At 41.4% G+C, this 26,172-nt stretch overlaps 1 protein-coding gene across 2 annotated transcripts; it reads right to left on the reverse strand.

Moving 5' to 3' along the window:
* Positions 1–42: 42 nt before the first annotated feature.
* itga4 (integrin alpha 4) lies at positions 43–23,199 on the reverse strand. 2 transcript variants are annotated; one of them, XM_084544691.1, is made up of 29 exons: positions 23,026–23,199; positions 21,724–21,917; positions 21,174–21,292; positions 20,877–20,977; positions 18,917–19,049; positions 17,734–17,801; positions 17,444–17,579; positions 13,786–13,871; positions 13,571–13,633; positions 13,343–13,483; positions 12,979–13,096; positions 11,007–11,101; positions 10,638–10,728; positions 10,503–10,548; positions 10,213–10,367; positions 9,965–10,119; positions 9,705–9,857; positions 9,112–9,188; positions 6,908–7,049; positions 6,098–6,199; positions 4,530–4,606; positions 4,366–4,455; positions 4,169–4,256; positions 3,211–3,318; positions 2,979–3,104; positions 2,346–2,471; positions 2,113–2,211; positions 1,864–1,983; positions 43–1,705 (listed from the first exon to the last, which is right to left on the reverse strand). In XM_084544691.1, the coding sequence occupies exons 2-29, from the start codon at positions 21,909–21,911 to the stop codon at positions 1,589–1,591; spliced, it is 3,120 nt and encodes a 1,039-aa protein (XP_084400817.1). In that variant the 5' UTR covers positions 21,912–21,917; positions 23,026–23,199; the 3' UTR covers positions 43–1,588. The 2 variants fall into 2 exon arrangements, with proteins under 2 accessions (XP_084400817.1, XP_084400818.1); XM_084544692.1 differs by lacking the exon at positions 23,026–23,199 and having other exon boundaries at positions 21,724–22,030.
* Positions 23,200–26,172: the final 2,973 nt, after the last annotated feature.

Raw genomic sequence — 26,172 nt, forward strand, 5'->3', positions numbered from 1 at the left:
TGTTTAAATAGAAAATCTTTTATTTTAATAGAAAAGTGTTGATAAAAGCAGTGAGATTCTCCAGTGCAGAACAACTTCACATAAACACAGTTTAATAAAACATTAAAACACTTGTCTGTGTGATGTGCATTTGTACTAAATGTAAAACAGAGGGGAGGAGCTGTTTTAAGCGTCTGCATTCACAGAAGACAGACACTTAAAACTGTTGCTTGTTAATAGATTTTTAGATTTCAAGTAGTCGTCCGTCCGTCCGTCTGTCAACCCCGGCGGCGCCATTAACTGCTCGCTCTGCTGCTCCGGCGGGTTTTAATCCAGGAGCGTTATCTTTTACACGCTCTGTTTATAAAATGTCTTGTTTATATTATTATTATTACAGGACAAAACATTTACATGGACACGTCACCGACTGTTGACGTCTCTGATCCTATACGACGGTAATCTTTCACATTATTATCGTCATGGTTTCTTCGGACAGAGCCAGAAACAACAGAGCAGCACATTCATCTGGATGTATCCTCAAAATATTTGGTTGTGGAAACTATTTAATTAATTAATATTAATTTCACATGATTCCTGCTGAGGAGTGACGGCTGAATCATAAAAAACTTTCTACATAATTTCTTCCTCGTCAGGCAGAAAGTCTTTTCAGGTACAAGTGCATTTTCTCTCTGATCATTATTAACGTCACCCTGAGCCTGAACGTCTCTACTTTCACTTATAAGCGTCTCACGGCTCCTTCTTGTCCCTATAGTGACATCAAGTGCCCTCACGTCCCCGCTGGACTTCACAGAGCTAACCGCTAAGACGTTAGCCAGGCGGGATCGTACATTTTCTTGGGTCGTTTCCTCCTCCTTTCTCTTTACCAATTTCTGATCTCATTTATGTCTACAGCAGGACACCAGCGACTCTCTAGGCCTCAGTTTCCTTCCTACTCATTATTGGTGAGCTTGACGCTAAAATTGTGCAGCTCCTCTGAAATAAACTGATTGTAAATGCGGATGAGACCAGGACATAAATAAATCCCGGAGTAAAAGTAGTAGCCGCCGACGCCTTCTTCTTCTGTCTGGACAACGTCTGGAGTTTCCCCACGAGCGTCAAATGAAGCAACGAGTCTGTTTGGTGTGTGTGTGTGTGTGTGTGTCGGTCAGCAGGTGAAGAAAATGTAGAAAATAATGTAGACAGACAGACAGACGGACAGAAGGAAGGAAGGAAGGTTTCCCAAAGCGATGAGCCGATCAGAAACCAGGTTTCAATCCCCTGAGATAATCAGAAAGCCGCTTTCTTTGGTTTGTTTCCCTCTTAACGGAGTCAAAACGGAGGTCATCAGGAGCAGCAGGTGGTGGAACCGAGCTCTTCCGATTGGTCTGGATCCGACTCGACTCAGGTTCACTTCCCTTTTCATTAACCCTTCATCCACCGAGTCCGTTTGTCGTGAAGGCGCATCAGGAACGATGGTTTGAAAAGTCAGATTCGTCGCGCTGCACTCACTCAAACATCCGGCGACGCTTCTCCAGCGGTTTGCGGCGCTCACGGTCACGTCCTATTAGAATCGTTGCTCCACGTGTTGGTCAGAGGTCACGGCTCGGGGTTAGGAAGTGCTCTCTCTTTTGTCGAGCTTGGGAACGTAGTCCCAGCTGGCTCTCTTGTATTCTTCCTCCTCCTCTTCTTCCTCATTCGTCGGGTAGCTTCTCTTAAAGAAACCAGCCTGAAAGACAGAGGCAGGGCCGTTACACTAGAGTGTATTTACTAGCGCTCCTAATGAACTGACAAGCAACACAACAGGTTTTATGTCACCAAGAAAGACACGTGATGTTTTCCAGGGTAATCAGATTACATGAGAGAGAGAGAGAGAGAGTCCTTTACCTTCCACAGACACCAGATTAGAGCTGCCAGGATTATCAGTCCCAAAACTAAACTGACGACGATGATGAAGGTCTTCACTACGTACGAGGGTTTCTGGGTAAAAACGGCTTCAACCACCACCTGGAAATGTTCCACATGAAACGTTCAACATCTACAGCTCCTATGAGGCTGTTGGTTGTTAAAAATAAAACCAGAAGAACAAGAAGCTCGTGTCTGATCTGTGTCCTGATTGGCTGCAGGGTGTTTTACCTCTGCTAGAGGCTGATCCTGGATGAGGACGGTGTGATTGTCTTGTCTGGGAGAAGACATCACTGCCAAGCTTTCCAGCATCATGATACCGTGACGACCCTGGGACAGAGACACACACACACACAGACATTAGAGGGACATTCACTGAACTAATCAAAAAAAAAACTACTCTACGTAATTATAGATTTAACACTATGAGTGTGTGTGTGTGTGTGTGTGTGTGTGTGTGTTACCGGAGCTTGCAGCAGCACGGCAGGGTTCAGACTGATCTCCAGCTGGATGGTGACATCTCTCCCCACCTCCAGGTTACCAAGGCGACACACCAGCCGCTCACACAGCTCATCACGGCGGCCACAAAACTGCACGTAAAAAAACAATTTCATGTCTCAGTGTTTGTACTGGTGATACGACAGGAAGTAAACGGTTTAGACGAACGTTTTATGTCTCTGGAAAAAAAAAAGAATTAAAAAGTGTAGGGGGCGGCACAGTGGCGAGGTGGTTAGCACTGATGCCTCACAGCAAGAAGGTCCCGGGTTCGAATCCATGGGCCGACTGGGCCTTTCTGTGTGGAGTTTGCATGTTCTCCCTGTGTCTGTGTGGGTTCTCTCCGAGTACTCCAGCTTCCTCCCACCATCCAAAGACATGCTGGTTAGGTTCATTGGTGATTCTAAACTGGCCGTAGGTGTGAGTGTGAATGGTTGTCTGTTTCTCTGTGTTAGCCCTGCGATGGACTGGTGACCTGTCCAGGGTGTACCCCTGCCTCTCGCCCGATGGCAGCTGGGATAGGCTCCAGCAGACCCCCACAACCCTTAACAGGAATAACCGGGTATAGAAGATGAATGAATGAATAAAAAGTGTGTAGGTACCATTCTGCGTGTGGAGGTGGAGGAGAAGAAGAAGACGAGCTGCTGGATGTAGGAAGCTTGAGGGACGTCGCAGTCATCGATGACTGAAACAGTCATGTCGCTGATGGAACAGACGCCAAGGGTCGTCTGCAGAAAGAGAGCGTTAATATATTAATATGATCTGCTCCTTACCAGAAATACTTCAGCTACTTCCTCTTGCTTTTTGCTCAAAGCTGCTGGTATGTGGGCGTACCTTCCAGTCAATCACACGCATCAGTCGGTGTGGGTAAGGCGCGAGCATCTTCGGCAGCGCAATCTCAACCACGGTGTCCACCGACCGGCTGGGGCCAGAGTTCAACACCTGCAGGACCAAGAAATCAGGAGGAGATCAGGTTAGACACAAGGACGACGCTGAAGTAAAGTTAGAAACACGGTCGTTCTCAGACGAGTTCTGGAGTTAGAAGGAATGCGGTTGTTGTGACGACACGTGAGCTAATGTTGAACTAAATCTAAATCTGCTGCTTGAGATTTAAGTTTTGACGCAGCTTAAGAACATTTATTTCCTTCGTGTAGCGCTGGTGCAAGTTCACCTGCTGACCGTGTTGGTCAGTGTATCAGATCATTTGAGCTCTGCATGCTGGCCTTGGTTAATGTTTAATCTAGTGTGAGCAATTCAAGGTGACAATTTGCTTAAGTCGACACTCTGAGTCCAGTAAAGGTCACCAGCTCTTATTTGCTGATAAAACTGTGCAGTGAGGGTTTGTTTCCACTCCCTGGGATGTCAGGTGTGTTTCTAAAAATCTTTCTATATAAATTTAATCATTTAATCATTTACTTCTCCTCCTTTGTGAAGCAGCAGCTTCTACTCTGACAGTAGAAGGTTATATAAAAGCAGACGGGGAAAGACATCTATTACACTCAAGAGCTTCCTCTGTCTCTGCTCTCAGTTCCCTCACCGTCATCGAGACGGAACTGAAGGGGAAGGCGTAAAATAACAAAATTAAAAAGATGGCTGCTGCTAGAGCGCAGACACTGAAAGTGTGAATATGCGTCTCAGAGTTACTGAATGTGAAAACATTTACCATGAACACTGTTTGACAGTTTAATCCACAATGATACGTCTCCAATAAAGTCCCGTCTGTTCACACCTTGTCACTTTTATACATGCGGCTCGAATGTGCCCAGAACTCGCTTTGGACCAAACGACGTACCTTGTATGTGTAGTTGAATCTTTCAGAGAAGCAGTCGGCTGGAATCAACTCTTCATCTCCGAACACGTAAGAGTTGGGCGTCACAAAACTGCAAAACACAGGAACGGACATCAGCGACGACTTGTGATAATTTACTCTACTTCTCATACATCGAATGATTTTGACGTGTAAATGTTCTCATTTTCACGCCGACCCACCCGTGGATGTTGACGTCGACTCCATATTTGAGAGGAAGGACGAGGCTGACGGAGTTGTCATGGAGATACTCCTCATTCTCGTAGTTATCGCTACAGGAGAAAACAGGTTTAATGCTTCATCACATACGTTATTTTTCCAGACGGAGGGGAGGTGGCGTCCTTACCTGCTGGTGTTGAGGTGAATGCGGATGTCTCCAGGTGTGCTGTTCTGGTTAACGTCCAGTACAAAGCTGATATTCAGCTACGAGAAACAACAAGAAAAGGTTTTCAGATGTCTTACAGTTTTGTTTTGATAAGTTGCAGAATGATTTTATAAACTGGTGATGCTACTACGTGTTAAGATGAATTCTTTTCTGCTGAGTCTACATCCTTGAGGAAGCTGCATATTATTTCAACAGAGTCTTTCACAACATGTACTAAGTCATAAGTCGCAGAAAACATACCGGCTATGCAGAGAACACAAAGTACAGACATACTGGCTGTGACCTTTGACCTTTAGTCTACAGGAAGTTTTGAGTAAGACCGAGTCGGCTTTGATTCCCACAGGAAACTGCGGTTTTCTGAAGATGACTCCTCGTAATTCTGGTGACACTTCACTCTGCTGTGGAATGAAATGTCTCAACAGCTACTGAAAGGAAGGCCATGAATCCAGGTCCAGTCCCTGTTAAGAGCTTTAAGCTGGCATGTGATAAGACTGGCGACCTGTCCAGGGTGTACCTCGCCTCTCCAGGCCACCCCACCCTCCATATACATACAGTATATTCAAATCCAAAATGTCTGTTCTTTTCATTTAACTCATCCCAGGATTATGAACAAAGCTGAAGTTGCAGGGTTTTTTATTTATTTACCTGCTCCCTGGCGTGAGACCTGCACAAAGCTCAGATTACTACTGCTGTTCTGTTGCAGCGGCGAAAGAGAAATCTCCAGTCATGAAGTTTAACTCCACATGGCTACTCTGTTGGCTAAAGGAAATTACTAGGGCCGGGACTTTAACGCGTTAATTAAGATTAATTAATTACACAAAAATAACGCGTTAAACGTTTTTTACGCATTTTAAATCACACTTATTTTTGCACCGCGGAACGTTTCTCACTGGATGAGTTTCGGCGGACCGATTATACTGGAGCACCAACTAGTGTTCATTACTTCAGCTTCAGACAACAACAAACCACAGTGAACATGAACGAAGACGGCTTTGGTTGGCCCCGTGGATGGGAGTTAATTTTATTTTTTTTTAAACCAGCTGTTGGTAAATCAACAAAGTCTGTTATGGCCTCTGAAGCAACAGAGAGATGTTTTCTACAGTAATAGTCAGGGTTTCCAATGTTCTGAATGTACTTGAAAGTATTGTGTTTTACTTAAAAAAAACATAGTTTACAGAAGGTCTACCTACCTATAGGGTACCTGAATTTCTGAAATGTAGGCTACTATATTTCTAAATATTTTCCTTCTCTGTCGATCTGTTTGTTTTTTATACTGAATGACTTCACACTCACGCTACTCACAGGCGGCTCAGACAACCTCCAGATGTGTCTTGGATATGTTCACCCCTGTACTTTCAGCTGGCTGCTAATACCAGATCTGAACAGGGCCAACTATTCATGTGTCCTAGACTAGAATTATAATCCTCTGACCTGAATGCTTTTATGAATAAATACCTGGAAAACTAACGACATTCCCGTGCAGCCACTGCCGATTAACTCAAAGTAACGTGTAATTTGCTGAGGCTTACCTGGGAGTCGGCTGACAGGTGGAGGCTGGTGACGCTGCAGTCCACACCCACCATAGTAGTGTTGCCCTCCTGTGTGACGTCGCAGCTGACCACGTTGTCCTCCTGCACGCACACAGACACACAGGCTTCTTGTGGTTACTGAGTTCAGTCAGTTATTTGAGTTTATGAAATTGTATCCACTGTATTTTATATAACGGCCTTTTAACAGAGTAGATTTCATTGTTCAGGCCGATTCAGATTGCCATCACATGAATGAGTGATTCTCAGAATGTAACGCAGTATGTAATCCAATTTAATGTCAGCAAAATCTGCTGACGGCTCCTCCTCCTACAACTGGTGAATTAAATTACAGCTAATGCAACACATCACAGAGCTTTTAATGTTTCAGTGAAACACAATATATTTGTCACCGAGGTTAGCGCTGAAAGCTCTCCCATGCGTCTACACAACGAGGCGGCGGATCAGTTTTCAAATGTCTGCAGGTGAAAGGTTTCACGCCGGCGTCTCTGCAGCGTAAACAGCTATTTTCACTGCGTCCTGCTGTTGTGTTCATAAATACATGAAGCATGAAATCAGATAAAGATTCCCCACGGCATGGTGGAGAGAAATATGATTCGCTGATGACTTTATTAAAACAACGTGAGTTTGTTTGGCTGCACTGTAAACATACGCACAAGCTGCTCTTCCAGCTTCTATCCCAGACCAACTATCGGCGCTGTGTGTGTCCAGACAACGAGGACTGAAAGCTTAACGATTATAACTCTAAACTCTAAACATAATGGCGTGTTCGATGGGACGCCATAAACTCACGTTCTGCAGCACTTTAACGTAGTGGATGTTATTGGGGAATCGCAGCGTCAGTCGCGGCAGGAAGGCGTCGTCTCCAGAGTTCACCAGCAAGACTTTCAGGGTGATGGTCTGTCCAGATCCCAGAGCAAAGTACTCCTGCTCTCTGGTGATAAACAAGATAAACAACAACAAGATGTTACACTGGTTAACAATGTGTCGCTGGCTAAATAATACACAGCCTGGCCAAAAAAATAAAAAAAAGTCCACATTCTCTCTGTGGCATTGTTTCAATAAGCTTCTGCAATGTCACCAGATTTATTTCCATCCAGTGTTGCATTAATTTTTCACCAAGATCTTGTATTGATGGAGAGTCTGACCACTGAGCAAAGCCTTCTCCAGCACATCCCAAAGATTTTCAAAGGGGTTAAGATCAGGGCCCGTATTCCTAAAGATTCTGAGGATCCTCTCAGAGAGCTCCTAACAAAGCCTAAAAATTCCTAGCTAGGAGACTTAGCGTAGGAGTGATTCCAGAAAATTCTTGCACAGTATTCGCATGCTGATAGTTCTATTTATTTGCTTCCATTCATTTACCACGCTGGTCATTGTTGCCCTTCACCCATCTGGTGTTAACGAGGGTAAAATGACTCAGCTTTCATCAGTTTCTGTGATTGCTAACCGGCCTAGAAGAAGCAGTGTTGGTTTGCTGTTCAAATTTTCCACAAACCGAACAGCAGTGGAGAAGAAATGAAGTAGGAAACCCAACTGGACAGAGGAACAGTGTTTGTTCTGGACCAATAAGAATAAAAGTGTTTAGAGTTTAGAGTCATCACTGCTGCATTTTTGCATTTTTTGCTTTTTTCCTGTTGCTAAATACCTCAGTGTTGTGATGACTTTCATTTCCGGTGATATTGCAATTGTAACAAGCTTGATTGTCATTCAGTGTTTGGAGAATATCTCTCCTGTCTCTTCTTTCAGCCATTTTCTCGTCTGCTTAAGAAACTCCTAAGTCTCCTAAAAGTCCTCTTCCCTGCTCTTAACAGATCTCACCTAGGAGCTCTCTTAAGAGCTAAGATTCTTTAGGAATACCTTTTATCTTTACTAGGATCTACTCCTAACTTTGAGAGGAAATTCTTAGATAATAGATCATGATTCTAAGAATTTTCTTAGAATCTGGCCACTAAGGAGCAACTCTTAGCGCTAAGAATCTTTAGGAATACGGGCCCAGGACTCTGGTGGCCAATCCATGTGTGAACATGAGGTCTCATGCTGCCTGAACCATGAGACATACCTGATGAATCCTGGCTTTGTGATCTTGGAATATGCTCGTGCACATCAGCCCTGAGTTCTACTGTTGTTTTTCTGCGATTTGATTTCACCAAACGTTTAAGTGATCGCCTTTCACGATCAATCAGGACCACATTTCTTCCTCAATAATGCATTGGACAGTTCTTTTTCTTCCAGTTTTAGTAGTTTCTACAATCTCCTTAGATGTTTTCTCTGCTTGATGCATGCCATGACTCTTCTCAAACAGACTAACATCTTTTCTACAACCACAGGATGTGTCTTTAGACATGGTTATAAATAAGAAGCTACTCATTGCATCAGTTGAGGTTAAATAACGTGTTGCCAGCTGAAAGATAATCACCCGTGCAGTAATTATCCAATAGGAGGCTCCTATCTATTTGCTTAGTTAAATCCAGGTGGCGACCTTTTTTTTTTGGCCAGGGCAGTGTGCAAACAAAGGCTATCAAAGAGTCCATATCTCAGAACAGGTGCTACAGAAAAGACTAAAGCATTATAAGCATTTATAGTTGACCACTGGTGTGTTGACACTGCTCTGTGCTGTTTCTTCATGTGCTTCAAACAATGCTAGAACTGAGCAGCTCATGTTGGGAGTTAATAAATGATTAACAGTAGTTAGTTTTGCTGAAATTACTGCAACACAGAAAACGGAGAAGACCTCTACGTAGATGGTTTGTCTGACCAATAACAGACGTGGATGAGTAAATGCGTATCGTTCCAATCACAGCCGTTGTGGTCTGCGTCAATGCGACTTGTAGTTGCATTCCTGGGCAGGTAAATGTCAGGCTTTGCCGTACCTACTTTGTAGATCTATAGATGATGAACAACCTCCATGTTTTATGTTACTGTTAGAAATGTAAATAGCTCATCTCTTTCTTTGTGATTCAACACTCCCTGCTGTGTGAGTTGTGTGTGTTTCTTACTGTGGCAGAACCAGTTGAGTCCTCAGCTGCATGTCGGTCGAACAGTTCACCAGATTGCAGGAACGAGCAAACCAGGTCTGACGGAGCGAAATAGAGGAAGAGTGTTCAAGGTAGCAGTCGTGATTTCCTCATTAATGACGTTACAAACAACTCCTGCGACCTCTGACCCCTGACCTGAGCGTTACAGATGATTAATAATAACGTCCTGATGACAAACTCCAGCTGTGAATTCCTACATGTTAACCGTTCCTGCTCTGTTTTTACGAGTCAGCGGGACACGGGGCGGACACTCGGGGGGGGCAGGATGTTAGTTAATGTGCTGCAGATGAGGCGGTGCAGCTGTAAACACATCTGGATTAGCAGGGAGGAATTATCAGCGGCAGTTGTAGAGCTGGCTTCAGATTAGACATGTTCTTCTCTTTAAGACAGATCAGTTAGGTGATGGACAGACTGAAAACTGATCTGTACACACTATATTCTTTGTATTACTGCACTATTCCTGAAACTATATTTATGTAATAACAAAAAAGTGTCTTTTGTGTCCATGGTGTGTCACACGGCGTTAGTATCTGTGATTGTTCTACAGCTGGTACCTGGTTGGTGATGGTGTTGTGGAATCCCGCACTCTGCTGCAAAATTGGTTTTATTGGAGGGAAGGTTTTGGAAGAGCTTCTGTGGGTTTGGGTTTCTCTGAGACTGTAGGAAACCTTGAACTGAGCCGCAGTGAAAATGTCCCTCACGTCTTTCTGTAGGAGGAAGAAACAGCCACAGAGGAGGAATAAACATCGTTAGCATCGCTACAGCTAACCTTTTTCCACGGCATGTTTTCTTTGCATGTGTGTGAGTGTATTACCCTTTGATAAGCCACATGTGTTGAACAAGCGAGTTGACCATGTCGTGCCCTCACACGCCCCCTTGTGCTATTGGACGACCCGTTGCCGTGGAAATAGAAACGATGAGGGAAGGATGGTTTATGGAGGAGGTCAGAGGTCAAATTATACTGAAGATCTGAGGAGGAGATGAGAGGAACAATCTTATCAGTAGGTTAAATTTTATAAATGAGCAGCTCTTATATAATGTTGACTGCAGGTTTTACTGTACCGATAGCTCCTCTGAACTTTCTGGATTGGACACTGAAGCAGATGGTAACGTTGAAGCAGACAGTTGGAGTATTGTGCTCTCGGCACAGCGCCACCTGCCGGTCAATCTGCTCAGGCAGACTCAGAGACGCCTTCACCTGGATCACTGGACGGGTCCTGCAGCAGACAAGACACAATCAGAGAAATTATTACAGCAACTTCAGGTGTAGGATGTCCCACTTCTCCGTATTAAATGAAAATACTTCCTTCCTGCACATGTGTATGAAAAGAGAAGCTTCGGTGAAGATTTACCTGAGGACCACGGCTGAGTCTGACAGGAAAGCACCAACCGCCACATCTGCAGAAACACAAAGTTTAACTTGGTTTAAAACAGATGTTATAGCAACAGAAACGTACAACATGGCAGATGCTGTGAAAATCGTTTACCCTGGTAGCCATTATTGTCGATGTCAATGCCAGAGTTCAGCGACTGACCGAACATCTTGAGGTCTCGACCCAGAGAGGATCCAGTAATTCTCTGAAAACACACAAACACTAATACTAAACAATAATATACTACTTTGGTGACATGTTTAAATGCAGGACAATGCTTACATTTTGCTCCTTCGACTTTTAGATGTAAGTTAATTTTCCTCTACATTTAAAATTACCTTTTAATCTAATTACATTCAACAATTTCCCTCTCTCTTAGTATAAATAATAAGTAGAAACACTTCATTTCAAACAGTTCACACACCATTTCTTATCACTGTATTATTATCACATTCAGATCTTTTGTATTAGTGATTTTTTTACCTGTGAAGGAGTTGGTGAGATGCCCTCCTTCCTGCCGTTGTAGATGTAAACTGCTCCTTTGAGGTCATCTTCCTGTGGTGCACCAATGGCCACATCTACAGACACAAAAAGTTTGTATTATGACATTTACGGGGACCCTATCTGTCTCCAATCAGTAACCCATAATCTAAACCTCAACCTTTAACCCACTAACTGACTTCCTTCCTTTCAGTTCATGTTGTTGTTTTTTTTTTATATGAAATTTTCAGCGAATAACCAGCAAAAAATATGAACTGACTAAATTGACAAGATTATTTTCCTCTTATCCCTCCTTCAACATAATATTTTAACCCACATATGTCTCTTTAAATTAATAGTTTTTGTTTCAGTTCTTTGATGTCTAGCTGAAGATCAGATAACCAGATCAGAAGACGACTGATTTAACACATCTAGTAGAAGAAACTTAACAATTCCTTCTACTAGAAGCTCTAATCTGATTAACATACGATCTAGAAAGTGTGGCAGTTCTACACTTTTTTTTAAGCTAACACCTCCTCCCTATAGAGTCACATTCAGAGTAGAGCTCTCAGTTTGGCCTCTTTTCACCACAAGTTTTTTTTTTTTATTTTGCAGACCTGATGACCTAAAAATGAATGTGTCACCAACATTTCCTGAAGGGGACATGACTGTTCAAATGTCATGTGAATCTGTTTTTAGGTTTTCAAGACACTTTAATCAAAACCTTAAATGTGAATTGACAAATTCTAAAGGATTAATACATGCAAAGTCTGTGTAAAGGGTTTCAAAGCAACCCTCCCACTAAGATGTAGACGATGACCGATGGGCCATCCAATATATCAATTAAAAAGACCGACCATAATCAAACATTTAGAGACCTATTTGGTGTCAGGAACAAACTGGGGAGCAGCCTACTAAGTTTCTCACTATACCCCTGTCCTAAGATGAAAGCAAGACAAGTACATAAACCATGAGAAAACGCCAGCACGTTCCTTTAATATTTAACCCGACTCATTTTAAGATGAAAAGACCTGAAAGTGAGTTTGTTGCGACTGGAACTAACAGTTAATAGTCCCTGTCAGAGAACATCACATTGACTTTCATTATCTGGAGGTTTACTATGACTTCATACTTCAATTTAATGATTTACATTTTGTTTTTGTCAATCAATGCGACCGCGTAAACAGACGTCCACCTACAACACGAGCAACCCAAGCACACACACACACACACACACACACACACACTCAGCCTTTTATCTGGCCGTGGAGATTAGAGGGCTTGCTCAGTTGCAGAGCAGCAACACTTTGTCATTACCGTTTAATGAACATAATAACACACTCCACCCCTCACACACACATAATTATGAACCAAAAGAGGTCCACATAAAGTTAGAACGACACAGACCCACACACACACACACACACGTGTCATTGTATCTTTAAGAGGACACTTACAGTCCCTGACTCTAACCATAACTTAAACCTAATTCTAATATTAAACCTTTAAACCGATTCTCAAACTGTGAGACATTATGCTCTCACAACAATGGTTTTGAACCAGAATTGGTCCACATACACGTAAAGATTAGAAAGAGCGAGCACACACACACACACACACACAGATGGAGAAGGGTTTTGTGTGCATGTGTTAGGGCGTTAGGGCATAGCCAGGGAGACGTTTCTATGTGTTAGGGCGTTAGGGCATAGCCAGGGAGACGTTTCTTTATCAGGAAGTTACAACTTGCTCATGGAGGTACTCGGCTGTGGCCCCTTGATAAGAAACCTTACACAGTTTTGGTTGTTTTGGTTGTTTAGCACGAGGGGGGCAGCCAATGAGGTAGTATTTTCAGAAAATTGTGATGAGGAAGGACACCTTTGCCAAAACACAAAACTTTTTTTATACAAACCAAACCATTTTATACCGTTTGAACCCACATCTAAACCAAACCAGGCTGCGCAGGTGCATTCATTACCTGGGTAACCATCATCATCTAGGTCTCCCAGGTCAGCGATGGTTTCTCCAAAGCGGGCAGCATAGGCGTCACTGCCAGTCAGCTGAAACTCCAGCTCCTGTAGACCCAGTCGATCTGCCTGAAAAAAAGACAAAACAAGCTTTGTCCCCTAGGGTCTGTTTCACAGGACACACGTTGACAAGTAATGAAGGTCGCATTCCGCGTAGCTGCTTCAGTTTCAGGGGCCTACTGTACTGTTGGATCACGCTCATACAGTCATGCTACAAACGCTGTTGCCTCACAAAAGCCAAGTTCTGTGCAAATACAGAACAAATTCCAGAGCAGCACTACAGAACAGTGTGCATGCTGGGTTTCGTATGCTTACCTGCCCCTGGTTGATGTACACATGGACTCTTCCCTCCTCTCTGGTGACGACTGTTGCCATGGGAGCGCCGACTAACAGGTCTGACAAACCGTCAGCGTTCAGATCCACCACACAAACGCTGGAGCCAAAGTATGATCCCAGCTACACGAAGACACACATGCTTAATGCTAAAGTATTCCACTGTCTAGAACTGTGTACACAGTACGCCAACGCTAAATGGCCTCTCACCTCATTTCCAGCCACTGCGGAGACAACCCGCAGCATGCTGTCTTCAATGGTGAAGATGAAGACCTGCACATATTCACACATATTCACTTTAGCCATCCTCACTACATATGTCAGAAAATTCAATAACAACCTTCACAGCCACTAAAGTCTTCAAAAGGTGCAGCGAACAAATGTTTCTTTCAGTGAAGCAGGACAATCGTGAATTCAGGTCCTACCTTTCCCTTCTGGTTGTATTGTGGCGCTCCACCAACAACCTCAACAGTGTCAGGACCCAGGAAATGACCAGCTCCGACCGCATAACCTAAACCGCAGGAAGACAGTGTCGGTGTCAGACTCTTCCAGTGGCACAAAGTAACTAAGTACACTTAAGTACAGTTTGGATGTACTTTACTGGATGTACTTATAATTGGGAAAATTGTATACATTTACTACACAGCAGTTTTTTTTTACGTATTATCCAATGTATTAGATGAAACCAGTCTCTACCTGTAACTTTTAATATGCAAATGTAAAGTTGATTTTTCAGTAACTATCCAGTACTTTTAACTGATAGGATATTTGCATCTAGCAGCGAGGTTGGATTCATGTTAGAAGGACTACTGACTAAAAAATAAACATAAATTCATTGACTTAACATATCAAACACACCGTTTTAATCATGGTTATGCACTTAACCCGTAAGTGCTCTGCTCATTCTTTTGCTGCATGCCTGTGCATCCTGCTAACCCAGCTGCTACAGCGTAGCTTGGTTCCACTGCTGCGGCTGCTGCTGGTGACAGCATTTCAAAAGCCCAACCACATCCCTACCCCCCAGCATCCACCTCTAGGCTCTGAGTCCGGCTTCCTCTTTGAGGGGAAGCTGGTGTCATTGCGCCCCACTCTCTGCGGAGTTGAGCTCCATATTTAGCCTAGATGCTAAACATGAATGCTTTATTTATTCTGTATTTACAAAATAATTCATTTCAAATGAGCTGGCTAACTGATTTCTTGCTTGTTTTGGACTTTCACATGTAAAAGTCCAAAATTTTAATAGCGTTGTTTTGTTGTTATTTTAATTTTGACTGTCATAACTAATAAAATGGGGCGGCACAGTGGCGAGGTGGTTAGCACTGATGCCTCACAGCAAGAAGGTCACCGGTTCGAATCCTGGCTGGCCTTTCTGTGTGGAGTTTGCATGTTCTCCCTGTGTCTGCGTGGGTTCTCTCCGGGTACTCCGGTACTCCCCATCCAAAGACATGCTGGTTAGGTTAATGGGTGATTCTAAATTGGCCGTAGGTGTGAGTGTGAGTGTGAATGGTTGTCTGTCTCTGTGTGTGGCTCTACGATGGACTGGAGACCTGTCCAGGGTGTACACTGCCTCTCGCCCGATGACAGCTGGGATAGGCTCCAGCAGACCCCAGTGACCCTTAACAGGACCAAACGGGTATAGAAAATGAAATGAATGAACTAATAAAATGTTAATTTTATGCTAATGAAATGTTATAAACTGTCAGTTTGAGTATGATAAAGGCAATGACAATAAGACTAAGTCACTATGTCTGGCCAAGAGGTCAAGAAACTGTCTGACAATCAACTAACAACAATTTGTTCTTGTTGCACCTAATTTATTCTTTTACTGGATTACACAAACAATATCTAACATCTTCATTAGTGAGATTAAAGCTTGGTTCATGCTGCGATATGGAGGGTGCCAGGGTATCATGAATCTAGCTTTAGAGATGTTCTGTGGCAAGATTTTGTTACGTTTGTATAGACCCAGGCTTCGTAAGAGTGGTCTTCTTACTAAAATACACTAACCTCTTGCTTACTGTACTGTATGTTCATATCTCAACGAACCTAAATGGATGTAATGTGCATCTTTATCTTCCCGACTTCAACAATACAGCTGCACATTGTAGAAACTGGCAACATAATTTGAGAAGTAGAATGTGGTCCCTTGGTTTATACAGGGTGACCAAACAGGGTTACAACTTGGTTTTTGGTTTCGGCTGCAGTACGGGTTTGACATGCAGCACTTGTGGTGAATTTCTAAGAAACGTGTGTGTGTGTGTGTGTGTGTGTGAGGTTTGTTTAGACCAGTGATTTTGCAGCACTGCATAAACAGGTACTCATGGTGTATTTGCGCACACTCCCAGACAAAACACACTGCCTGGGTACTGCCTGATTGTCAGCTCATCAACTCTTTTAATATCATGACAGTATCTTAGAATAATCCTGTAGATGTTTGAACATCTTTTTCACACTTTGAGCTCAGTGAAAGAAACGACAGGAAGCAACTGAGCAAGAAGGTGTGATGTTCTTTTCTTATTTCCTGTTTATGCTAAACTGAACATACTGACATTATTTTGTTTTTGTCTTTCTGCAGTAAATTAATTTTTTAAACGAAATTTAATCCAGTTTTCTTAAGCTATGATGGAAAAATATAACTCTTGCTCAACCTGCAGAGTTTCAGTTTCAGTTCTTAAATTAAATTACTTTGAAAAAAAGAGCACTTTAATACTGTACTGTTTACCCTCTGTTATTTGAATCCTGTAAAACTATACTTGCCCATAATGAAATGATAAGCTTTGCAGCCACTGATAGTGACAGTGGTTCCCATGAGTAAGATTGTGCTGACTAAAAACATGACAAAAAAATGACTGAAGTGTGTCCTGAAACACAACCCACTGTCTCAATGTGGTGCGATAAGGGGAAGAACATCTCCAAATAATTGCCTACAGCAGGCAAGAGAAAAGGTTTATGATTTTTGCAAATAAATTTGGGATTTTCTTAATACCTTGTTACGTAATGTTCAGGACAAGGAGTCAAGAAGGACAACGTGTTTCTGTGATAGTGTTTCTCTTGGGCTAAAGAAAAGCGTAAATCTGCAGCTGTACCGTACCTGAAAGTATTCTGAAACTGAGATAAATGTCATGCGTCTTACCTCTTTTCAAAGTATCGTTCCCATACCGACTCTCTACATCATCATGAAAACCTATAAGCAACCGCAACTACAGCAGAGATGCAAGTACAGGCCAAAGGGTTTTTCACAGGACACCATTACATACTTAAAGACGTTAACCATGATGATATCATCATTTAGGTAGCTCTATGCAGCCTTTTTCTTCTTCTTTTGCCTTCCTCTAAATTTTAAAATAGCACCTCCGACAGTTCTCAGAATAGTTCTGAAAATAATCGTCTTACAAATTTCAAATTTTGCTTTTCTTTTAAAGCGCGTACACACAAAACTGACATCAAGAGAACTAGCAGCGACAAAGACTATGGTATCACCACAACAAAAAAGCTGCACTTCAATGGACCTCAAAGGCTGTGGGCAATGGCCAGACGGCACAAAAGTCCTGATCCTGCATGGAAGGAAATAATGCTTCATACAAGCAGGTGGCACTAGTCTGTAATTGTCATTTACGAGTGAAAATTGGAAGATTTATTATGACCCGCTGTGCAGAGCTAATCCCTCCTGAACGCTGATCTGTTGGTCTACAGTTGATTCACTCTAGATTATCATGTTTTTGTGAAAATATTTGTGCACTTGAATATTCAAAAGAGATGAAGATGAAATATGGAACTTTGAGCTTTGTTCTTTAGTTTTCTCTCGTGCCGAATCGCATTAAAAGTTGGTGACAGGAGACTAGTGGCAACTGACGCACAACCAAAACTAGGGTCACGGTAACCTTTAACCTTTCATCACTAAAATATAATTACTTTTGTGTCAAATTTGAGGGACGGATGGACACACAACAACAGACAACATAATAATTCTGGCTAAATGTAAACAGAAATACATTTTGTGTAGCCGTCTCCAGCTGTGACGATGTAGTGGAAACGTATCGCTGTCATTAGTAGTACTTGTACAGGGGGAGGTGTATTAGTTACCCAAGTAGCTTCCAAAGCGGACAGCTCCGTTCTGATCATCATCCAGGTAGACCGAAATCCCGTTACTGGACGTGTTGTAGACCAGAACTGACCCTGTCCAATAAGACGTCCCTGGTGCTCCCATGATGATCAGATCCTGAGAGAGAGAGAGAGGTAGTAATTGAAGTTGACAAGTTTTGTTCTCTTTTCTTAAATAGTGAAATGAATTTCTACATTTCACAACAGTCTGCTGGGGGAAAGGTGAAGACAAACCACATTTTAGCAAAGCTCATCGCCTCTATGTTACTGACCTCTGTCAGGAAGTTGGAAACACCCGCCTGGCACGATCCATAATCTTCTCCAAACTTTCTCTGGTGGTCTTGTAAGACACAGACGGACATGTTGAGAGGTGAAGGTGAACAAAACCCAAATGTTTTCTTGTTCGAGCCAAGCAGCTGTTAGTTTCACATGAAGACACACACAAACACGTTCCTGCAACTATCTTAATGAGGACGTGAACTGACATCACATACTCCCTAGCTTATCTATCTTCAGTCTAAGCCTAAACTAATCAAACAAAATAAAACAAGTATTACCACTAAAAAAAAAAAGCCCAAAAGTCTAAAACTCACACGGATCCTCACAAAGATAGCCATAAATGTACACACACGCACACACACATGCACACACACACACGAGAAGTGGAGCCTTGACAAAATCTAAAAAAGGTCGGCATCAAACTGCGGTGTAAGCTGCAAGTATTTGGACTCCACAGATTACTGTTCTGGTTCAGTTTTACTCCACTTTTATCCTTATCGACCACAGAAAGCTCTAATTTTTTTTCAAATCTACTGCACGCTACCTATCAGGTCGACATCAAACAGCAGACAGACACACTGAACATCTAGCTGGTGAACATAGTGGAGCATTTAGCAATAAAGAGTCAGATATGTTCCTAAGGATGTGATAAAGATCAAAAAAATAAATAAATAAATAAAAGAGAGTTAATGTCGGCCTTTCATTCATCAGGTGAGCAGGAAACACAAGTAGTCAAAATACATTAGAAACTGTTTGTGCACAAAATGTATTTAAAACTTTTAGCTTAACTAAAAGCTTTTTAATCAACTCATCATCTACCGCAAAGGAACTAACAAATGAGCGCCGGCTGAGTCAGCTTGTACATTATCTGAGGCCACTTCCTTCAGTCGTCCTCCTATCCCTCTTTAGCTGAAGGCCAACATATGAACACAATCCCCCGCCTGAGGTGTGACAGGAAGATGTCTTTTATTTTCCCCAAATCCAGAAGGGACGTAGTGGTATGCTACATAACCGGAAGCTGCGCCTATATTCATGAAATGTGTCATGGAGTAAGGAATAAGGTGGGTATTGTCGCATACTTTTCCCCCAAGTCACTTCCTTTTTCTTTCAGAAATATGTATATTCTCATATAAAGATAACAAAAAATATCACCCAATATATAATGTATATGTGTACCTCTGTAGCAAGGGATGAGTTGTCGGGCATGTGTCAGGTCATCGCCATAGCGATAACAGACCCCATTAGGCAGCTTGTTGTTCTGATTATCCTTCTTTGAGTAGTAGACGTTCTTCCAGCGGTGAGCGCATGCCTGAACACACACACACACACAGAGAGAAAGCACACAAACAACATGTGACAAGGACTCATTACTAAGTCACACGTTAGCAGCAGCAGTTGTTACTCCCATGACCTATGTCACAGTGACAGGGACGATGATGATGAGTGTCAAATATTATTTGACCTGTTTTGTATTTATTTATTTCACTCACTATGTGATGGAGACATTCGCAGTGAGGAGACTGTTGTGTCTGTGAGGTTTCCAAATGGAGCTCTGTGCCTTTGTAAATGTTCCATGATTAATTTATTCAGGCATGGCAGCTCTCTTACTGATAAGTCTACAGTGTTGGAGACTAATATATATGTTGTTGTCAGGCTTGACTGATCTGTTCCCACCTCAAGGCTTAAGACTGGTATTTAAACTCTAATCAGACAGAGTACACATCACACAGGAAAGCAGAGTGAAAATAGACCTGACATAAAGATGTTGTTTAAAGCCACAGGAAGATTTTCATAGTGTTGTACTTGGTTGCTCTCATGCAAAGAGCCACAAATAGTTCAGTAGTGCAACTTCTTAGTGGCCCATTTGATAATTAATAAATTCTGCTTGCTTCTCTCTATTGCATAAGACATTAAAATATACTTTCACTGTTTAAAGCAGATTAAGAAATGAATTTAACATGCATATTATAACACTGTGCTGCTGGAGATTTTGTGATAATATTTAGTTAAAGCTTGAAAACAACTTACGAAACTGACAAGACAGCTGATTACATTTAGTAATAAAGAGATGAAAATGTAGATTAATAAAAGAAATATTAAATGGTGTTAAGAAAGCAAACTTTGTCATCACTGTTGGATGCACATGGAAGAAGAAACACAAATATACCTGCTTGTTTTTATAAATTCACTGGACTACAGGTACCAACAGGTGCTGCAAGTCTTTTATTTTTCTTGGAAGGCAAAGACAGGACTCATCCCACTCTGACTCTAGTACTGAGGCTTGAAGAGTCAACTATCAAGCAACTATCCAAAGGGTCAAAAAATAAATAAAGCCAATGTGGACGTGCCAAAAACTGGAGTTCCTCCAAAGGCCATTTGAGGATGGTTCATCACGTGAGTCTACATGGACCTTGATGTTAAAATGTAAATAAACATGTTTACAGACTGGTACAAAAAAACTGTTTCAGTCTGTACAACTAATTTCTGTATTCATGATATCTGTATGCTGGATTATATTTATATAGCTCACCTCTTTAAACAATATCAAGGTTTAAGATTATACATAGATTTGGGTGTGGCCAATTCGATGCTTAGGCGTCACTAACACTTTGCCTATTTTTGAATAAGCGGAGGATTTGGTGGAGCCACCAAACATCAAAACATCAGTGAGGGTTTGTCCACATTTATATACATTTAATGTTTAGGGTAAGGGAGTTTTTGAGGTCGCTATCCTCATAAGAAACTTGCCTTAACAGAAAAAATAACTTAAGAAAATGTAGTATATTATATGAAGTGAACTAACTCACCATGTTTACAGATCCTATGAAATTAGATCGGTTATTATATCATGACTGTGACTTCTGTGTGACTTCTCTGGCTAATGTTAATGTCATAACAATCCCTGCTCCCTGAAGTCAAGCAGCAGAGGTTAAGTGACAAAGTTCAAATACTTCTGGCCCATTTTTGGGTGAGCTAAATATATAAGAGTAGTCTCACATGTCACTATTTATACACAAAGCATTTGGTGGACTGGCAGCTTGAAAAAAAAAAAAACCGCGGGGGCATAAATTAAGAGTGCATCCACTTCTACACGTCTACAGGAACCATTACTATAAATTTTGAGTGTGTGAGTTACCAGGATGTGCCCCCCATTGTCTCCAGGTTGTCTGGACAGACTGACTCCCAGCCACTGGTGATCACTCTCTGCTTCACACGTCTTCCCGCAGCTCTGCACGTCTGCACACACATGACATGACAGTGGTGTGTTTATATGCATGTTTCGTTTAAAAAGGGGTCTTGACCATACTGTAGAAATGCAGATGTAAGTAGATTTATGGATGTTTAAAGTGCTCAGTGTACTTTTTGGTCTAAGCTGCACATTTGGTGTGAAGGACAGGTTGGAGATAAGACTTAATTATAGACGGGAACACACCTGCATGCATTTGGTGGCATTCATGGCGCTCAGGGGTGATGTTACAGCGGAAAACAGCCCCTGGAGATTGAACCAACGGATTGGAGGACGAGTTTGCCACTGGAGCTCCAACCACCAACCTGACAAAGACAGAGGAAGAGGCCGTTAAGACAGGATCTGTCTTTCAGTCTGGTGTCTGAATAGCAACTGTGTGTGAAGCATCAAAGAGCTTCTCTCAGTGACTAGAACTGGCTAATTAGCATGCACACACACACACAAATTTGTACTGTGAATCATAATGAATCCAACTTTACTGATCTCTGCAGCTCTGAAATGGTTGCTAATTATTTTTAACATTTAAAAGATCATAGTGCATCAAGATTAATACATCTATTATGTTGGAAATGCAGTTCAGTCTCCCTGGGCAGAAGTCAATCAAAGAAGGATCAACAGATAATTTATTTCAATAAACAGATGATCTACAGTAAATTAACAGCAGAGCAACACAGGATCAATAGCGGATCAGTTGTCAATAACGGGTCAATAACATAAATGAGGTTTAGATCCAGACCAGCTGGTGGTGCCGTGTCGATGAAGCAGGACCGAGTAGCCGAACATAGAGGAGGGGGGACCTCTGAACTCCAGACTGTGCTCCTGATCCAGACTGTAACCTGCAGCAGGATGGACCTGAACCAGAAGCAGGCCCAGAACCAGGACCAGACCCAGGCGTGAACATACGCCAACCACTGAGGGGCGCATGGCGGACTGCGGAAAAAGAGATCAATATAGATCAGATAAAAATAAATTCAAGTTCCTTATGTCTTCATCTTTACACGTACGCGTTATGTTCAGACGCTATAAAACTTTATTTTTACATCTAGCAGAGGTCTGTTAGCTTAGCATGGAATAGAAAGGGGCAGAAACAGCTAGCGTAGCTCTGTCAAGTAACAAAAACAACTAGCAATAACCTCTAAAGCTCACTAACTAACTTAATGTTACGGCCGGACAATATTTTAGTGTTAAAAAGCCATTTGTTCCTTTGCTAGCTGTTACATGAACAAAGCTAAGCTAGCTTTAACGTCTGTTTAAGCCAACTAAGCCAATTGTTGCTTATCTGAAAGACACAAAATGACAGTTATATGAAAGTGTGGTACTAATCTGCTCATCTAAAAGTGAAATTTATATATTAGCACGTTAGGTTTTCTACTTTTTTTTTATAAAATTTCTGAAGTACACTGTGTGAAAAAGTGGAAAAATCAGAATTTGCAATTCATCTGGCCACGTCACATTGATCGTTAACTTTTTTTGACGCGTCACTGATGTCAACCAATCACATGCGTTTGTTTCACCAGTTAACAGATGACATCACCGATGAGAAACTTGACTGGCCATGCTGAACATGTTGTAGCTCTTTTTTGCTCGTGAATGTGTGTTTTATTCTTTCAATGAAGCTTAAAGAAATGTGTTCTGTCACTTGTTCTGTGAACTAGCTTGACGCTTAATCTATTAAGAATGTAAAAACTGCCCAATAAAATTAAACAGATTATTACTGTCATGAATTAATATTGTTTCAATAAGTTATTTATTCATTTTTTTATTGTAGTTTCTTCTGCATTCTGTTCTTCGAGTATATCCTTCACGACTAACGACTGTTTTCATATATTTTAAGGATTATTTTTGATTTACTGTTCAGCTTGAAACAGCACAAAACATACACAAACTTTTTCAGTCTGACAAACTGTCAAAACAAACAGTTAAAGTGATAAAATAGTCGCTAAAAAAACGTGTTTTTATGACTTTTTCATCGATTCATATTCGACTCTAATCTATTGACCGACCAACGGTCATCGTAACGGTTCAGAGGATACTGTACCGCTCAGACAGCAGGGAAGGGGAGCCTATCCCGGGTCAGACAGCTGTTATCCCGGGTCAGACTGTGAGCCCACACGGTGCCGGGGCGGATGTTAAGCCAGCACCGGGAGGATAAAATCAAAAGAGCCGGTTCTTGTTGAAGAAGTCCCGGTTAAAATCCCCCTTGCTGATTGACTCAGCCGTTAAAACCTCCTGTTGCTCCTCCAGACCCGTTAACAGTCTCGTGCGTGAAACCACGGCAACCCACGAGGAGGTTAAGAGAAAAGAAGAAAAAAAAAAAAAAAAAAAAACGTGGAGTGAGAAGAAACTAAAATGAGCTAAACTGAACTTCAGCTGAGTTTCAGATGAACTCAATGAAACTGAGAACAGCATGAGCTGCGCGCGCCGAGACCCTCCCTCACTTCGCTCGTGCGCGTGTAACGGTGTTTCCTCCTCTCCACCCGCCCCCGCCCAAACTGAGCGCGCGAGGTGTGCACGCGGCTCCGCGGTGTGTGTGTGTGTGTGCTGGAGCGTTTCCTCCACAGTTATCACCAAAGTGTGAATGGAGTCAGTGTGGCCGTAATCTGATTTTACTGTCTGAAACACACAAGAAGCCTACCGACTACTGCTTCACAAGCAACGCCAATAAATACGCAAACAAGCCGAATAAATAGTCAAACACAAATATTAATCGGAATTTTACTTTTAAAATGTTAAGTCAAATCAAAAGTAATTATGTCCATTCAAATAAATGGCTATTTATCATGGTAGAAACACTAAAAGATACTTTGATTTATCTAAACTCACTTGCCAGTTCATTAGGCACACTAGTGACAACAAACACACTAAATCTTATATTCATGAAAGTTATGGCATTCAGTGTTTGTTTAAAATAATCATTTTAGGACACTTGTATTGTGTTGTACTGACATACTGTGACCATTTTAGTCAGCGTGCTATAGGCTAAACAAAAACAAAATTAATTCAATTCAGTATAAACAGCACCAAAATGATCGTACAGTTATTTAGCAGCTTTTTTATGGTGTCTCATAGCATATTTGTCCATATGCTAATATGCTAATTTGTACATTTTTGCTTATACTATTTTTATTTTATTTTACTAGATTTTATTTTACTTATTTTTATTTCTATTTTATTTAATGTTCTTTTATCTGAGGTTCTTAAGAGTGTTTTTTATGTACAACTAAGCTACTGTGACCAAGCAATTTCCCAATTGTGGATGAATAAAGTTTATCTAAGTCTAAGTCAAGATATTTATAAGATAAGATATTTCTTGAAACGATGATCGAAAACAGAGAGGAAAAAGATCGTTTTCGTACGTGTGGACGGGCCCTAAGTCTAAGTCTCAGCATAAGCTAAACAATATAACAGTCATTAAAGGGGGATTAAGTGAAGGACTGCCGCATTTAAATGCTTTTATCCAAAACAATAAGCTAAAACAAGGGCAACTGGACTCGTAAGTTTACCTTTCTTTCATGTCCTGGATGACTGAGAACCTTCACAGATGCTGGAATTATTTTCACTGGCGTACCTAATGTTTTGGCAAGTGAGTGTAATTACCCCATAAACAACACAGCATCATCTTCTGTAAACTCCTCACCTCCACTTTAGTAAAGAAATCTTAATTTGAATTGATCAAATAACCAATGTTGTTGAATAAATGTAATGCGGCACAATTATTCTTCATTTTCACTTCATAACTAAATAAACTTTAGTACTTTAGTAGTAAAAGAGACAACGTATGTTAAGATTTTGCACGATTTGAATAAGTCTGAATAAAATTCTGGCAATGCAAATTAAAATAATTGTTTTACTGTTTCTTGCCAAAAAAGTAGTATTCAGATATAGAACTTTTGGATGAAATATAGTCCTAATTTCATCAGCTGCAAGAATAAATGGTGTGCACACATCTTGACGTATCTTGATCATGATCCATCCATCCATCCATCCATCCATCCATAATCTATTTCCGTTTGTCCTCTAGAGGCGCCGGGGAACACCCTTGACAGGTCTCCAGTCTACCACGAAGAGAAACAACCCTAATATAAAAGGTTGTAATGTAAAATACTGTAATTATGTAGGCTACTTGCATCAGTGACATTTTGAATGTATAATGTATTTCTGCTATTCTAGCCTTCTTTCTCCACGTGGATCATAAACAAAAAGAGGACTTTTCTTTTAAATAAATTACTTTTCGTGTCTGTTTTAAAGGAGTGCAATTCACAAACTGGAGCGTAACCACGGAGACGTCACAGCTGTCGTGCGGTCTGTAATCCTGCTCAGCTAAAGTGACGCTCATGACAGCATAACATATAATTAAGGCTCACACTGAGGTTTACCAATGCCACAGATACAGATACAAAAGAGGGTAATCCAGATTTCGCTTCCTCTAATACAGGTGTGTTACTTTAAGTAAAGAAGTTAAATAAATGTGTGAATATGGGCTTTATTGGAAAAACACTTTTGGCATTAACTCTATTGATAATATGGATATATAAAGACTAGCTTTCAGAACGTCAGTATTGCCATTGTAAACATGTTAATACGCTGACATTAGCATTTTCCCCAAGGCACTACATACTTACACAAGTCTGTAAACCATTAGCAACTATTTGCTGTTTTGTTTATTGGTTTCCAAGGGAATAAAAATCTCCATCCGTCTATTTCATGTAAATATTTTCTAAAATTAAATTCTCCTTTGTGCGATTCCAAGTGCTCTAATTCAGCGCTGTTGGGTCTGGTAAACAATGGCTGTGCGAGTGGTTTGAAGTACTGTAGGTGATGAACAGCTGGCGTTGGTTGTGTTTAGCTGAAGTTCAGTCGAGAAATATTTGTCCTGAAGAACTCCGTGATTCATTCCAGACATTCAACCAGCCGTCGTTAAATAAACCAGAGGAACGCAAAGAAAAGAGGGAGAGCAGTTTGAATTTTCTTAGTTAGGAGTTTATGATGAAAATAAACAAAGAACATAGCAAAGGAATGCACCAAACCAAACTTCCGAGTAAAGAGCAGCTCGTCCTGCTACAACTATCAGCTATGAGCCTGATTTGAACCATCCTGATAAAAATAGATACAGACTGAAGGACACTCACGCAGACAGACTGTTTTTGGTAAATGTCGGACAGGAACTCTGCTCCACGCACACATA

Source organism: Chelon labrosus (assembly GCF_963514085.1).
Source record: "Chelon labrosus genome assembly, chromosome: 5".
NCBI lineage: Eukaryota > Metazoa > Chordata > Actinopteri > Mugiliformes > Mugilidae > Chelon > Chelon labrosus.